Consider the following 15124-nt stretch of genomic DNA (forward strand, 5'->3'; position numbering starts at 1 on the left):
ACAAAATTACTCTTAAATATTTTTCGCTACTCACTCTTAAATCCTTTTGCAAAGTATTTAGTCTTCTGTGTGCTTCTGCTTCTCCGGGTGTCATATTTTCTGGTGTTTTTGCAGTTGGAGTGTACACCCTGTTCAACCAAATACATCTTTTGGCTAACTCTTGACTCATGAAGACGGTGTTATGTACTTCCTATGAAGAGGTAATGTTTGTATTAATTAAAATATATGATCTATAGTGAACAACAGAAATAATAATGTTTCATATACAACATGTTGAATGTTTTATTTAAAGATTAAATATACCAAAAGTAATAATAATGCCATCGATGTTATTAAATTACCATTTCTAGAGGTAGCAGTAGAAGATAACACGAAGAAGTTGGAATTTTCTAACTTATTAAAATAATGGACACTCAAACATCAAAAATGTATTAATTAAAAGTAAACAACACAACACCGACCTATGATAAACTTAGACTGCTTGTTATTAAAAAACCGCCATATAAAATAGGCTACCTAATTACTATTACGCTTTTTTTATATGTACTTTTAACCAGCAAAACGAAATCTAATCTCAATGCACCAAAATAACCGATATTAGGAGCAAAAGGCGGAAAGTATGAAATGTGTAAGTTGATTATGAAATTTAGGTCGCTGGATGAGTCTACAAAGAAAATTCCTCTCTTTAAAAAAATGTCGGATGTAACAATTTTATGAAGGTGTATGTGGGTACTATGAAGTTATCTATAATTTTCTTACGAGATAATAATTAAGCGATGGCGACGGGCACGTGAACTAACGTTATTTGTAACTAATATAAGGCCCACTAAGCGAATTATTCGAGAAACTCACTAGTTTACCAACTAACTGTTGGTAATTGCAATTTGCTGACAGGAGCAATGATTATAAGATATGATTGCTCTGCTTAATGGTGTTCCAGTTTGGGTATTCCTAGCCAGACATGCTGTAAGCCCTTTTGCTATCAGTTTAGTTATGTTTGATGTTTATTAAATGAATTATTAACAACGTTTTATTGTTATTAAGAAAACATAGTCACCCATGCATTAAATACAGACTTGCAGCCGACTCCAATCCAAGTTGCCTGTCTAGACCTTCTTATCCTAATCCTATAATATCATTTTAAGGCTTAAATTCGTATAACTGATCAAAATCCATAAAGTTATGGAAATTTCAAAGTATTTATCATAATTACAAATTTCAGCCCCACTCATCGATATAAGTGCTACCCAAAGGAAGCTGAAAGTTGCACATAAAGAAATGTAATATAATAGGTTCAAAGTTTCTAGACTTCAAAGAGAAGAAAAATGGAAACTGGAAATACCACGAGATGCCCCCGGCCCCGTGCTTTCACAAGTACTGTACCTAGTTCAGTCCAATACGGAACGAGAATGAGGTCGAAACGATACAAGATAAGATAGAGTTCTAGTCAAACGATTCTAAACTTCTGTTTTAACGTTACCTTCTATTAAATTGATGTCCGAAACTGCGATCCTCCATTACTATCAGAAAATATGTTTCCGAAGAAAATTACTTCTTAATTTCACTTATGGCGTATCAGCGTATTCAAAGAAGTAAATTCTAATAAATTCTGCATAGCTCAAAAATAAATGAATGCAAAATTTAAGAAATCGTTAACAAATGAAAATATAGTTAGCTCTTCGTTTTTCTAAAAATTTATTGTTTTTGTTTTACATTAAATATTCCTGATTGGAATTGCATTGGTTTGAAGTTGGGAATGAAAGAATTACGAGTATATAAAAAAAATATACAAAAAAGAATAGTAAAAATATTTACCATGCCCATCTCCAAAAGTTCATGATTTGTGTGTACAAGAACTGGTTATGTAACATATTTTGCCATTTAAAAAATATATATTTATCGTCTATTTATTTATCCTAGGACCATATTGTTAATTCTATTTTATACCTTTGTATATTTTGTACCTTTGTTACAATGCCTCTGGCAAGAAAACTCGATAGATTTACCGAGGAGGTATTTGACCAATTTAGGATTTTTTATTTAATTTAAGATAATTAGAAGATAATTTATATTTTGTTCTCGAGGTTTTTTTGGCATTTTTTTTTTGAAAACTTGTAGGTGTAGTACCTGTTCTACAACTGTCGTCAGATATGTGTCCCGTAGTTCTTGTGAAAACACCGTAATGAGAACACCTAGCATTTTATCGATTTCTGTGGCCCATTCAGCAAAAGCTTTTTCTCGATCCTCCAACGATGTCTCTTTGAAACCTGGTATGTGGCATGATATTGGCCTCAGACGATAGCACGGTGGTTGAGCATCACTGTCTAACATGTACCTAAAATTATAGCAATTTAATTTGTACCATGACACGATCGATATGCTTTATAATACAGGGTGATTCAGTCATATTGTCATTAATTTTAATCACGTATTCGGAAGACTTAATAAAGACAGAAAATCGGGAAAACAAATTTTTTACTAGACTTTTAAAAATGAAGGAAATCAACCCATAACTCCCGCTAAGAAGGCGGCCCTGCCAGATGCCCGGATGCTCGGAAAATTTTGTAACGTAATGTCACGAACAAATCGTCAGCTGAAGCGAACAGCGTTGACAAATTCACATCATAATCTGTGGTTCACATTTAATTAATCCACGGTTACAAAACCATTACCTAACAATTTAAAGCGTTTATTCAACTCTACCACCCTCCATATCTCTCGCATTTTTCCCGCAAAGGAGTTAACATAACACATTTTCAAAAAGTTCAAGCTTTAGAAGCAGCTGATTTCCCCAATCGTCTTGAATTTTGCAATTGGTTCCTAAGTGCAGCAGAACTTTATTAACAAAGTGCTATGGACGGATGAATGCTGTTTTACTCATGCTGGCATTTTAAACAGGTGTTTTCATCACCAAATAGCCAGTCTTTGTCAAGTTCTGCTTATCAATTCATTTGTTTCACTGAATTTTTATTTACATTTACACTACATAACAAATGTAAACTGTGTATTATTTAACATAATAAATTATAAAACGTGAAAACGTTAATAATATTAAAATTGATAAATTGTAATAACCGTACATTCGAAACAATCATCCCTATTCATTGATGACACGATTTTCCTTTGATAAAAGACTGACAACTTTTTGCTCTACTTTGCATGGAATACGATCCTACTACAGTTCGTATTAGTCTAGGAGCCAGATCAGGTTCCGTGTACTAGCTATAAAAATAAACTTTTTACAGCCATTTAAACATTTAATTTGTTGATAACAATTAATCTGGCCACTTTCAGACATTGCGACCAAGTTTTGTTGCAGCCGTGGCACTCTGGTTGGTAACGGAAGCTTGTTTGGTTCCTAGACTAAAGTGCATGTGCAAATTAGAAGGTTATTGACAGGTTAGCCTGGGTCGGAAACACGTACGGAGTTGTTTATTTGTCTCCGTCCGATTGTATTTTTATCTTCTATTGCTTACAGTCAATATTTAAATACTACATACATTTCACCCTTTCTTTATAATTTATCTAGTGAGTGTTGATTTTTTATATCATTATTTCTGTAATGAAATTGAAATGTTTATGAAATGAAATTTAAATTATTTGAATTCTTGGGGTTTTGTAACTTCAATATTAAATTTTATTTAAAGTAAAACAGAGCTAATTTCTTTGCGGCCATAATAGTCTCATTTGGTCAGATGAAAACTCGCACACTACTCGTCGGTTTAGCTTTCAGAGGAGATTCGGTCTCAATCTATGGGCAGGAGTATATGGCGATCGTTTAATTGGGCCGCATTTTCTACCTGAACATCTGAATGGACCGCATTACTTTCAATTTTTAGTAGAAAGCTTACAGCAAATTAAAAAATTATTACTACGATGTTAAATAAAAAATGATTTTTGGCAAGTCATGCTCAGACCTCCTCGAGGTTCTTGCTGGGCAACAATAACAATTTAATATGTTGATTGCATAATTATAAAAAATAATTTATAGCATTATAAATTATTATTGGCTGACGTGAGCAAACCATTTATTTATTGTGTTTATATGAGCGAAAAAATATAAATATGGGAACATTGCATCTAGGTCGCTTTGTTCATATCGTAGCCGGCTGACGTCAACCGGTCAGTAACAGCCTGAAAAGGGGGTTAAATAATGATTTGAAAATATTTTTTTTCAGCTTAAATATGCATTTAATTTTTGTTTTAATCACGCCATCGTATTATACTCATTTTTCTCTATCTGCTCTTAAAATTAATGACATTATGACTGAATCACCCTGTAAAAAGAAATATATTGTGATAGGTCTGTTAGATACTGAAGGAAGCTTTACAGAAAAATTTTAATATCTAATACGTAATTTTTTTTAATACCTACGTGATTGGATAGGAATGCATTTTTTATTACAATATCGTCATACAACAATTTTTATTATTCTATGCAAATTTATTGTTTGAAAGCTCTCATGTTTCCAGTTCTTTGAAAGTATTGAGCTATATCAAATAAGAAGGTATTTCTAAAAATTTATAGTAAATTTTTGACATTAAATATCGGGGTACCTAGGCGACGTCATAGAAAAGTCGTCTAATAATAAAAATATTCTGTTCAAGTTCTAAGATAAATAGTTTCATGACTTACTGTACATATTTTAATGGACGGATACCTAAGGAGTACGGAATAACAACATAAAAAAATTTACCGTTAATTGTTAACAGGAAGTTAGATTTACAAAATTTCTCTGACGGTATTGGAAACATTTTCATTTCTTTCAATATGTAGTATTTGGAAACCAAAATTAGTTTTAGTGAAAATTCATTGATCTACAAATATTTGCTGGCTTTTTATATAGTTATTCCATACTTGTCTAAGTTGCCCAACTTCTGCTATTACAATATGTACAGTTTCCTGTAAAATGACACATATCTAGCTGATATATTGATATTATTAAATAATATCATATTGTTCCTAACAATGACTGATCATTATTTATAAAATTAACTCTAAAGGAGAATGGTTTTCAGTCCAAATGGAAAAATAAAAAAATGCATGCTTTTGATAGCTTGGGGCCAGACAAACAAATGCAAATGATTTTAGCCCAAACGGATCCACTCCCCACCATCCGCTGCCCTAGTAACCGACCCACAATCAACTACTATGGCAGAAAAATGACTTTTTGCGCATCTCTAGGGACAAACAAGCAACTATTCACTTATTTTGGGCTAAATGGATCGAACCCACCTTTCCCTACCCATGTCTCAGCTTCAATTCGAGTTTCCGTGTCCAAGCTTGGGTTTACTTGATCGAACTTTAGTTTGAGTTTGCTATCGGTGCTTCAGCTTGGTTTTGGCAGTCTGAACTTCTGTTTGAGAAAGAGATTTCATATCTGAGCTTCAGTTAGGGTTTTCCTGTCCGAGGTTCAGATTTAGTCTCCCTGGTCATGGTTTAATTACACTCGACCAGTTCGTTATCCGGCTTGAGCTTGCCTGCCCGAGCTCTAGTTTGTATTTATCTGAGTTTCAGTTTGAGTTTGTTGGCAGTCCTGTCTGCCACAATAGTTGGACGTGATTAGAATTATGGGGATGGGAAGATGGGAGGTGGATCCGTTTGTCCCAAAATCAACGGAATATTGCTTGTCTGGCCCTAGGGATGTGTAAAAAGATATTGACATTTCCTGCCTTTACTACCTGTCATGGTAGGTGAATGTGGATCGGTTACTGGGGGGTATATAAGGCAGGATGGTGGGGGTGCGTCCGTTTGGGTTAAAATCGATTAAATTTTATTTGTCTGGCCCCAAGCAATTTTTTTATTTTTTCAATTTGGTCGAAAACCGCGCTTAATGACCTGCATTCTTTACCCAAATTAATTTGAATTAGCGTAATACCCTTAAAGTAATGTGAACGTAAAAGTAAAATAAACTTAATTTTATATTTTTCTCTGCCTTCGTATAATATAATTCCGTTATAGACAAAACAAAATTTTCAATACACTAAAAACTAAAGTATTACTTCATATTATGTAGCAGTTTATATAATATACTGAATTAAATTTCGTGTTCTACCTACCATTTTGATAGTAATCCTTGCGCTGACTGATTTTCAGCACTTTCCATTGCCATTTTGAAGTCTGTACTCTCAATTGTAATTGGAAGCAGTTGCGTTCCCAAAGAATTGTTTAGAAACAATACTGGAATAACATAAGCAACTTCCATTTGCCCTAAAAATATAAGTAAAATTTAGTGCGCGTCTGTTGAAGAAAAAAAGAACAATATAAATGTGACATAAATTTTGGGATCAAAATGAAAAAACGTAAAAAACAAAGTGTGTGGTTTTTTTTCCGAAAATTTAGGAATATAGAGAAGAAAAAATAATGGTACTTTGCTATATAAACTTGTTTAGGAAATCCCACCATATTTGAGATACAGGAAGTTAATTAAATATTATTAATTAATAAATAATACAGCACAATACATTCAATAAGAACAAATAAGTTTCAAACCAATGGGTGTCCGCAAATGTCACAAACAACGTTTGACTGCATATTAATTTCTTAACCCTTTTACCGATCGCGTTAAAATTTGGCACATTTATTTGGACTACTATGGCGTATTATTTCTTAAAGCTTTATTCAAATCGATATACTGGGTGATAAAATAGTATAGTAATAGTAAAATCGGTCGATAGCCGCACGGTTTAAGGCGTCAGTACTTAAATCGATGTGTCTAACTGCCCGGGTTTCGAATCCCGCGGCCGGTGACCGTAGATTATCTATACTTGTACGGAGGATTGGCGCCCTCTGTGCAGGTATGGTAGGGTGGAAGAATGTTGGCTTGGGTCAAAGTGAGAGATTGACACCGGTTGGCATTTGACCACCCCCCTAATTAATGAGGTTTTCCAGGTTTCCCTCATTCCTGCACTGAATGGTGGTTAGGGCTTACCAACATAAGTCGTTCCTGGGCGCAAATGCGGCCTGCGTAATAATAATATGCCGCCTCCTCTCCCGCACAAGTCTTCGACTTCTGGGCTAATTCTCGTAATTAGAATGAGGAGTAGAGATATTATTATTATTATTATTATAGTTTTCTCCGGTTACCTCTCCGTTTTAGTGGTCAAAACTCTTACAGTGGTCGTATTTTTTTTAAAACGGGCAGCAACATTGAAAAGGTCGTTTTATTTCAAAAAAATATTGTCCCTTGAGAAAATCGCCTACAGGAAACCATTCTGGAGAAAAATAATGGCATTATTTGCAGGTGTATATGTTTCGGTTTGCGTAACAGTGTCATGGATTTAAAACTTTGAGTTCAGTGGGCGATGAAAACAAGATGTTGATTGTTGTGGCTATCAGGTAATGTCATTTTCTTTAGGATTCTCATCACTCCATACATGCAATTGTTTTACAAGGAATGGAGTTGTAAATTTTCATAATTTTAACAAATTCAGAGAGAGAGAGAGAGAACCAGCAATTTTAAACGCCGGGGAAGAGAATCCTGGTATCTGTAATCGAAGATTAGCCATAAAATTTCAAGTATATCATATGCTGTAAAAATTAGGTGAGTAACAGATTATTTATTTATTTATGTTCATTTCATTTATCGTTATTGGTTACCGCCGTTTTGTGTTAGATTTCTGGTTAAGTACTGTTTTTTATTTAAAGGAATTAAATTGTTTATAAGGCCCCTGGCGAACACACACTCAACAAAAGTAACACGCCAAACAACAGTACTTCGTAGCGGGTGGGGTGGTGTGAAAATTTGTTATTTAATAATCTTTCATTTAATTTATGAGAGTTGGCGCCAATGCTCAGCGCAGTTGCCAATTCTGCATGCGCTGTGAATAACTTGCTCCGTTGTTCAGGTCACACTAGCTAGTCCAGCGGCGGGGTATGAAAATTAATAAAAAAGGGTTAAAAGAAATTAAGTTCAGTCGACGGAATTTGAAAAGTAAACTATTAATAATTGCTTCTAAAGGTCAAAGGTAGGCTCCGTATAAATATTACCCCCATTCAAAGCTACCCCGTATAAGTTAAAATGGATAAACTGTAAATAAATATATTGGGTTTAATAATAATTAAAATATCGTGGTAAGTAATTGAGTGGAAACTCAATTATAAATGTTGAATTTAGTTATAAAGTTGGCGGTACACAAGGAGATTATATTTATAATTTCACCTGTTGTACATCGTCTCCAGAAACTGACTGCTTTCATTAGGTATTCTAGGTTCTAGGTTAAATTTAACATGATGTTTCATACAACACATGTATGTAGGTAAAATTGTCCCATTTTGTTGGGTATCCAGGGCATCTCAGAGAATATAACAAATAAACCAAAACGGGGAGCTACATTATAACAAGACAAAACTTAAGACATATCGTGTTAATACGTTGCAGAAATATTTATTATATTTTATTACTTTAAATGGCAGCATACATATTATATATTTCGTTGCCCAAAACATGACACAACCCTTGTTATACCTGAAAGTCCAAGATCGCCGTCAAGAATTAGTTGATCTTCCAGTATCTTTACTAAACATGGAAGTATTATCGCTTCTATTTTCATTAAAATTGAAAAAATATATTGTGTGTAAATAACCCTATATATTTTTATATATTTAAAAATAATAATTATTATTCTCATTAAAGGGAATTAGTTTATTTTGTAATTTTACCATCTTGTTCTTTCTATATCTATAAAATTTATTTCTAGATCATTGCCAATGACAATTCCCATCATCACCCCATTCTGCGTCAAAAAAATTATGAACATATTAAAATAATCTTTGTTAAATGACTGGCTTGACCTCGGAAATATGTCAAATATGTCTTATCTATTTCTAATACTCTCTGAATTACTTTGAATTCCCAAGAAAAATAGAATAATCTGTACATATGTCTGTTGAAATAATTTTACTTACTAGTTAATTCTCCTATACATAATTCCGGAAATTCATGGTCTTGCTGTTTTTCTAATAAAGTCTTCCAGTGTAGATCCACGATATGAAGTTCATAACCCTTTGACCTACAGTGCGCTCTTAATTCGGGGTAAATGACGTTGTGTAAAGTACCCTTCTCGACGCAACAATCTGGAAGAAATATAAATGATAGAGTAGATCTCAAAATGTAAGTATGCATATCAATGAGTTAAAAATATCACAATGATTTCATAGCTTTTTGTAACATCTTGGCTGAAATAATGAAAATACATATTTTGAAAAAGGAAAATGTATTTTAATATTAATAGCATTATTTATAAATATGATTACTAGTTTTAGATTTTTTATAATCGCTACTACCTAAATAAATGTTCAACTGGTTTCTTTCTAAAAAGGTAATTAAACCCATCTAAATGAAAGATTTCGAATCATATACAAACTACTGGCTTATATTACAGTTAAATTATTATGATTTTCGAAATATGTATACCCTTTTCTTCATTTATTTTATTCTCTTTATCCTTAAATTTTTCTTTGAGTTTCATCTTGTTTGGTTCGCTGATTATATTTTTCAATCCTGTAATTTCTTATGGATGTTGTATAGATTATTTTATCTATTTAGTTAACTTATCTACATAAAACATGATATTTTTATTTAATTTAGATAACACATCATATCTTTCACATCACATCACACATCTCACATCACACATCACACATCTCGTATCACACATCACATCACATCACATCACATCACATCACATCACAACATCGCACATCACATAACAACACATCACATCATATCATATCTTGTTTTCATCACATCTTATCTCAGGTGAAAAGAATGTTTATTTAAAAAAAAATAGATAAATAAAGAGAGATGGTTTATAGAAATATTAGATAATCTTATTCGAAATGCCGTTTTTACTGTTTATTATAGAAAATTTTTAGACTTTACTGTTGATTGAAAATTAGTTGGTGGCCCTTTACTGGTAGTAGCTAGAGAGAAAAATGTCTTTTTAGTCCAACGGACAACACATCACTGCACATTTTGTGTATGTATTCATGAATACTTGGATAATATAGGTTACGAATATGTGCTTTATATCCAGGACGGCAGCTTATTTCCATTAATATCTAATATGTGTACTTTCCAACATGTCAAAGGGTTCTCGCAAAGGAAAAGAATATGAGATGAAATTTCATCTTTTGAATTGGTAATTTTAGTTCGTAGAAACAAAAAATGTTTTGAAAAACTGGAAATATCTTCTTCGCACTAACGAAATGTCTTTACTGCAGAATTGTCAACATGTATTATTTATAAAAGTTATCCATAATGGAAAACTAAGTACTATCGTTGTATAAACTTTTCTTAGATTTTTTTGCTTAGAAACTTAATCTGAAACTCGTTTTACATCTACCAATTCCGAACCCAATAAATTGTTCAAGAAATAGTACAGGTTATATTGGCAGGTGTAATACATAAACTGTGGTAAATTTCCTAGTTTCAAATAAATTGGTCAGGCCGGAAATTGTTTAATAATTGATTAAGAAATTGCAGACCATGATACAAGTGTTTTTTTGTGTATTTTTATATTTATTCAATAGCACATTTATCAATTGAAATAATAAAACCTTTGGAAATTCTTATGATATAGGTAACCAAAATTATTAAATGTAAATGATATGTATTGCAAACAGTTTTGTAGAAGATAGTTCAATTGTAATTCAAAGATATTTTATGTAGATAATATGCAATGTTATATTTATTGATAAATAATACACTTGGATACATTTAAAGTTAAATTGAATTTGAAGTTAAATGACTTATTAAGTGCATTCTAATTAAAGTTGTACATAGGGTATCTCACAGGGAACTGTATAAACTTAAAAGAATATTCCAGATAAAAATAAGGAGCTAATTTATATAGACCTTGGACGGGAAATGCAGCGTTCTAGAGGTACGGGCGTTCAATTTTTTTTATTTAATATTTCAATAACGTGAAATAACAGCTTCCTAACATTTTATATGAGGGTCAGCGCCCAGCTGGGAAAGACCCTAAGAGGCGTACCAGGGATCAGCATTAAACTTAGCGTCAATATCCTTGGCAGGAGCAGTTGTGAGGCAGAGCGGGATTATTACACTTTACCTACTGGCATCGCTGTAGCCTTGTAGAAATGGTCTCCTCTTCCGTCAACTTCGACCGCTGGCGCGGCTGAGCGGATGCATTTTTGTTTTTACAATCTTGGTCTTGCTCAATGTGTGACTTCCATGCATTGAGGACTACCTACGGAAAAGAAAGCGTCTGTGCTTTTCTCGGAGTTGATTGCCACATTTCATCTGTTGCACCAGTCCTCCAGTCTCCTGGAGATCAGCGAATGGCAGGCGATGGCGGTGTTATTAGCGCAGAAGCACATGGACGTGCATACCATCCTAAGCAGGTCAGAGGTGAAAATATTGAACAGTGCGGTGACAGCACAGCGCCTTGTGGGAGGCCGACCTTGATGGGTCGATAAGCAAACAGGATGGCGTTAACGATGTTGAGCAGCGCTATCACTCTTTTGTTGTGGAGCTTTCCAATATAGTTACATCCGGGAACCTTGACGTTGAGACGTAGCAGGGTTTCTCACGTAGACTGATAATGTTCGTCCAGTGCTTTCACCCTTAGATTTAGTTGGTGCCGAGTCTTTTTATTCAGGTGGTGGGTCGCAGCTTGTTTAGCTGCACGTCGTTCCCTGGTTAGTTCCAGCAACATAGGTGGTATCTCGTTTTTCTGCGCAGAATCGCTCTCAGTTTGTCCGCTCTTTGGTGATGGTTTCCTCACCGCGTCGTTCGTCTCTTAAGGTTAGGAGAATGGGAGAGTGGTTGGTTACTCCTTCGTATTGCGTCGTAGCTGAAGCAGATGGTGATCGATACCTCGTTTTATGAGTAGGGCTAGGTCATTTTAGAACACGTGGTGTCCGAACATCCTAGAGACTTGCGTCTAAATAGGTAATCTTGCGTTTAAATAGGGCAAGAGTTCAGCAAGTTGGTTCTTCATACTCCGGAATCCGTTGACATGTTATTTTACTAAAGGATGCCGACATTGTGGAATACATATCTTGTGTCTGTGCCATTATACTGACTACACCTCTGTGCTCCTTGTTGGCTACTGCTTTCTTTTGCCTCCCGTGGGCGCAACAGCGAGAGCAGGTCTTTACCTCGCGGCGTTAGCACGGTTTCTCTCTGCGGTCAACTTCGGAGGGTTTAGCCTTTGCTTAGTATTTCCGACTGTTTTGTTGCATTAGTTTTTTATCCGGTCTGTTTGGGGACACTGGGGCATCCCCCTGTAGCTGGATATGGTCCACCGGAGATTCGCACGCTTTCTTGCACTCTGTGGAGTGATGGCTTTCTCCACGCTTCGCGTACTTGGCCTCTGACATCGGTGGCATTGCGCGGCGATATGGGGTGTTCTCTTGGCTCTACACGGATTAAGCAAGTTTGGACAAGTAACAAAGTTACCTGGACCTGGTGTACCTGTACCAGGACTAGCGGCATCCCTTGCTTCATCCAGTAGCTGGTCATCCGGAGGCAAAGCCAAGGCTTTCTAGGTATTCTTCGACCTCTTTCAGAGGAACTCTGCTGGGAATTCCTCGGATTACTACTATTAATAGTATATCCTATTGGAGGAAGTATGTATGATACTCATTTCCTGTTTCGTTCAGGGTCTTTATTCATCAGAGGGGCTGAAATAGCGACAGTAGTTAGCGATGTTAGCGGCGCTGAAGAATTCTTATTAGTTGCTTTAATAAAGGCATAAAGGTTTGTCATATAATTGACAAGTTGTGGGAGCTGCAACTTCGCTTTTGCTTACTCATCACTACTGCGCTGCATGCATCAAGGCTGTTCACTCGGAACTTACTAAAGTTAATTATCACATTCTGCACATTCCTACACAGGCTCTATATAGCGAATAGAAAAGTTAAATATGTTAACAAACATAAATAAATAAAAAAGTAATATAAAATTTTGAAATTTATGCATAAGTTACAAATAAAATTAGAAATTTTCAGATTTCACGAAAAAGTGAAATCTCTTCTTTCAGAGTCTTCTTTCAGAGAAAGGATAAGGTTAGGTTTGCAGTCCACTAGCGCTAATTCCAAAGATTACTGTTGTTTTCCTTTTATTTATTAGTGGTAATAACAATATTAGATTATGTCACATTTAGTGTTTTATGTAGCGTTGAAACATGTAGTTCCTGTAGCAAATTTCATAAAAGCGTCACTTTAATCAAGTATACATGAATATTTCAAAACAAGTCATAGACGTAGAAGTTATGCTTCACGAAGTTGGCTGATCCTTTCCTTTATCTACGGTACTGGCAACCGAAATGTACAATGACTAGTAAGATTTTGTAAGTACTAAATTTTGTGAAATACATTTTTTTTTAATTTGAATACCCAATCTTAGTATAAAATAAATTCAGAAAAATGAATTTTATATAAAAATTACACTAAAAGCATATTTCGGCAAAATTCACAATAAAATATCTTCTTTTATGTTGATAATGATTACACAGCCCTACAAAAAAAAAGTGGGAGATCTGAAAGACAAGATATAGTGATTTCATGTGATTCATCAATGCAAAAAATCTCCTATCTTACGTGAAACATTAACTGACACATTGGTTTAAAGCTTACTTAATTAGGTTTATTGATACTAGAAATTTGTCATGTAAAAGCAATTAACTGCTGAGTTTTGAGTTTAGAACTTGAGAGTATTTAGCAGACCTGATCGGATTACACGGATGCTGGATTCGGATTCAGCGACCCCAAAAATGTATAGATACGTAGACTTACTTTGTTGGCAATTGATTCTCTACATTTAACCTTGAAATGACTTTAACTTTGACCTGATCAGGTCAAACGGATACCGGATTCGGATTCAGCGATCCCAAAAACAAATATGTAGGTTTACTTTGTTGGCATTTGATTTTCTTCATTTGACCTTGAACTGACCTTAACCTAGACCCTATCGGGTGAAACGGACACCGAATTCGGATTCAGCAATCCCCAAGACGTATAGATATTTACTTGTTGGCAGTTGAACTTATATATATGACCTTGAACTGACCTTAACTCAGACCTGATTGGGTTAAACGAACACCAGATTCGGACTTAGTGAGCCTAAAAACATATAGATACCATAGTCTTGTCTTTCAGATATCCCGCTTTTTTGTGGAATTGTGTTATTGATAAATGAGTACTTATTTGGTTTGCAGGCTTCCAAGGCAGTTGCGAATGGTTGAACAATTTCTTGTCATTTCGAATGATATATCGACCCCTTCTTCAGTTCAGAGTTACTAATTTGATTTATATTGATAAATATATTACTATACCATTACTCAACATAAAAATTGGAAAGCTTATTTTTTTTTGTAGTTTAGGATACCTAGAAAAGTTTAGGATACCTAGAAAATATTTCATCTGCTATCAAACATTTAAATATCTTTGCACAACACTGCCTACTTGATGGTTGATTATAATTAACGTTGAAAACGTTTTTATAGTAAAAAAAATTAAACATAAGTAAATAGTTTGTTGTAATACATAAAATATGGAGACATAGTGATCTATTACCCTGTTTATTTTGTACAGTGTATTTATTTATAATCACCACACCACTACTTTCGAAGCTAAGATATATTTGCAAAATCTTATGCTACAAGAAAGTCAATATTGTCAGTAGAACTTTATGTGATTTAGTTCTGCACGAGGATCGAATAAATATAAATATAATTTTATTTTTATGTTTGTTTCCTAATTCATCTGGGATTTGCTATAGGATAAATTAGAAATATAATGTATGGGATTCAGGTGCCAAAGCGGTTTGGTGCCAGGAAGTGCTCATAAATAAAACAGATGGTCAAAATTTATAAACAAATTTCAACCTGACAATTTTATAGTCAAGATACACCTTTCCAATTTGCTACAAAAATAGTTTTCGAAACTGTAAAAATCATTAGTTATTACTTTACTAGCGATAAAACACATACAAAATGTAAATTTAAATAATTATGAACAATATTTTGAAATAGGTTCATAAAACTGTAAAGCATGTTCATTTTCTTTGCAATCAGTACACATTTAAATCACATTATAATAAATGAAATTTTTATGTGCGATGGATGAATAATATGTTGTGTTAATAGTTTCGAC

The 15124-nt window shown here is 34.0% G+C and overlaps 1 protein-coding gene across 1 annotated transcript in view; it reads right to left on the minus strand.

Moving 5' to 3' along the window:
• LOC108917322 (NACHT and WD repeat domain-containing protein 2) overlaps nucleotides 1–15124 on the minus strand; it is a 78454-nt gene that overhangs the window by 32603 nt on the left and 30727 nt on the right. The window contains exons 4-7 of the mRNA XM_018723870.1: nucleotides 8909–9076; nucleotides 6061–6211; nucleotides 2128–2335; nucleotides 35–190 (exon numbers count right to left, since the gene is read on the minus strand). Of these exons, the coding sequence (XP_018579386.1) occupies nucleotides 35–190; nucleotides 2128–2335; nucleotides 6061–6211; nucleotides 8909–9076 (683 nt within the window). The remainder of the gene's footprint in view (nucleotides 1–34; nucleotides 191–2127; nucleotides 2336–6060; nucleotides 6212–8908; nucleotides 9077–15124) is intronic.

This window comes from Anoplophora glabripennis, unplaced genomic scaffold (assembly GCF_000390285.2).
Source record: "Anoplophora glabripennis isolate ALB-LARVAE unplaced genomic scaffold, Agla_2.0 scaffold22, whole genome shotgun sequence".
Lineage (NCBI taxonomy): Eukaryota > Metazoa > Arthropoda > Insecta > Coleoptera > Cerambycidae > Anoplophora > Anoplophora glabripennis.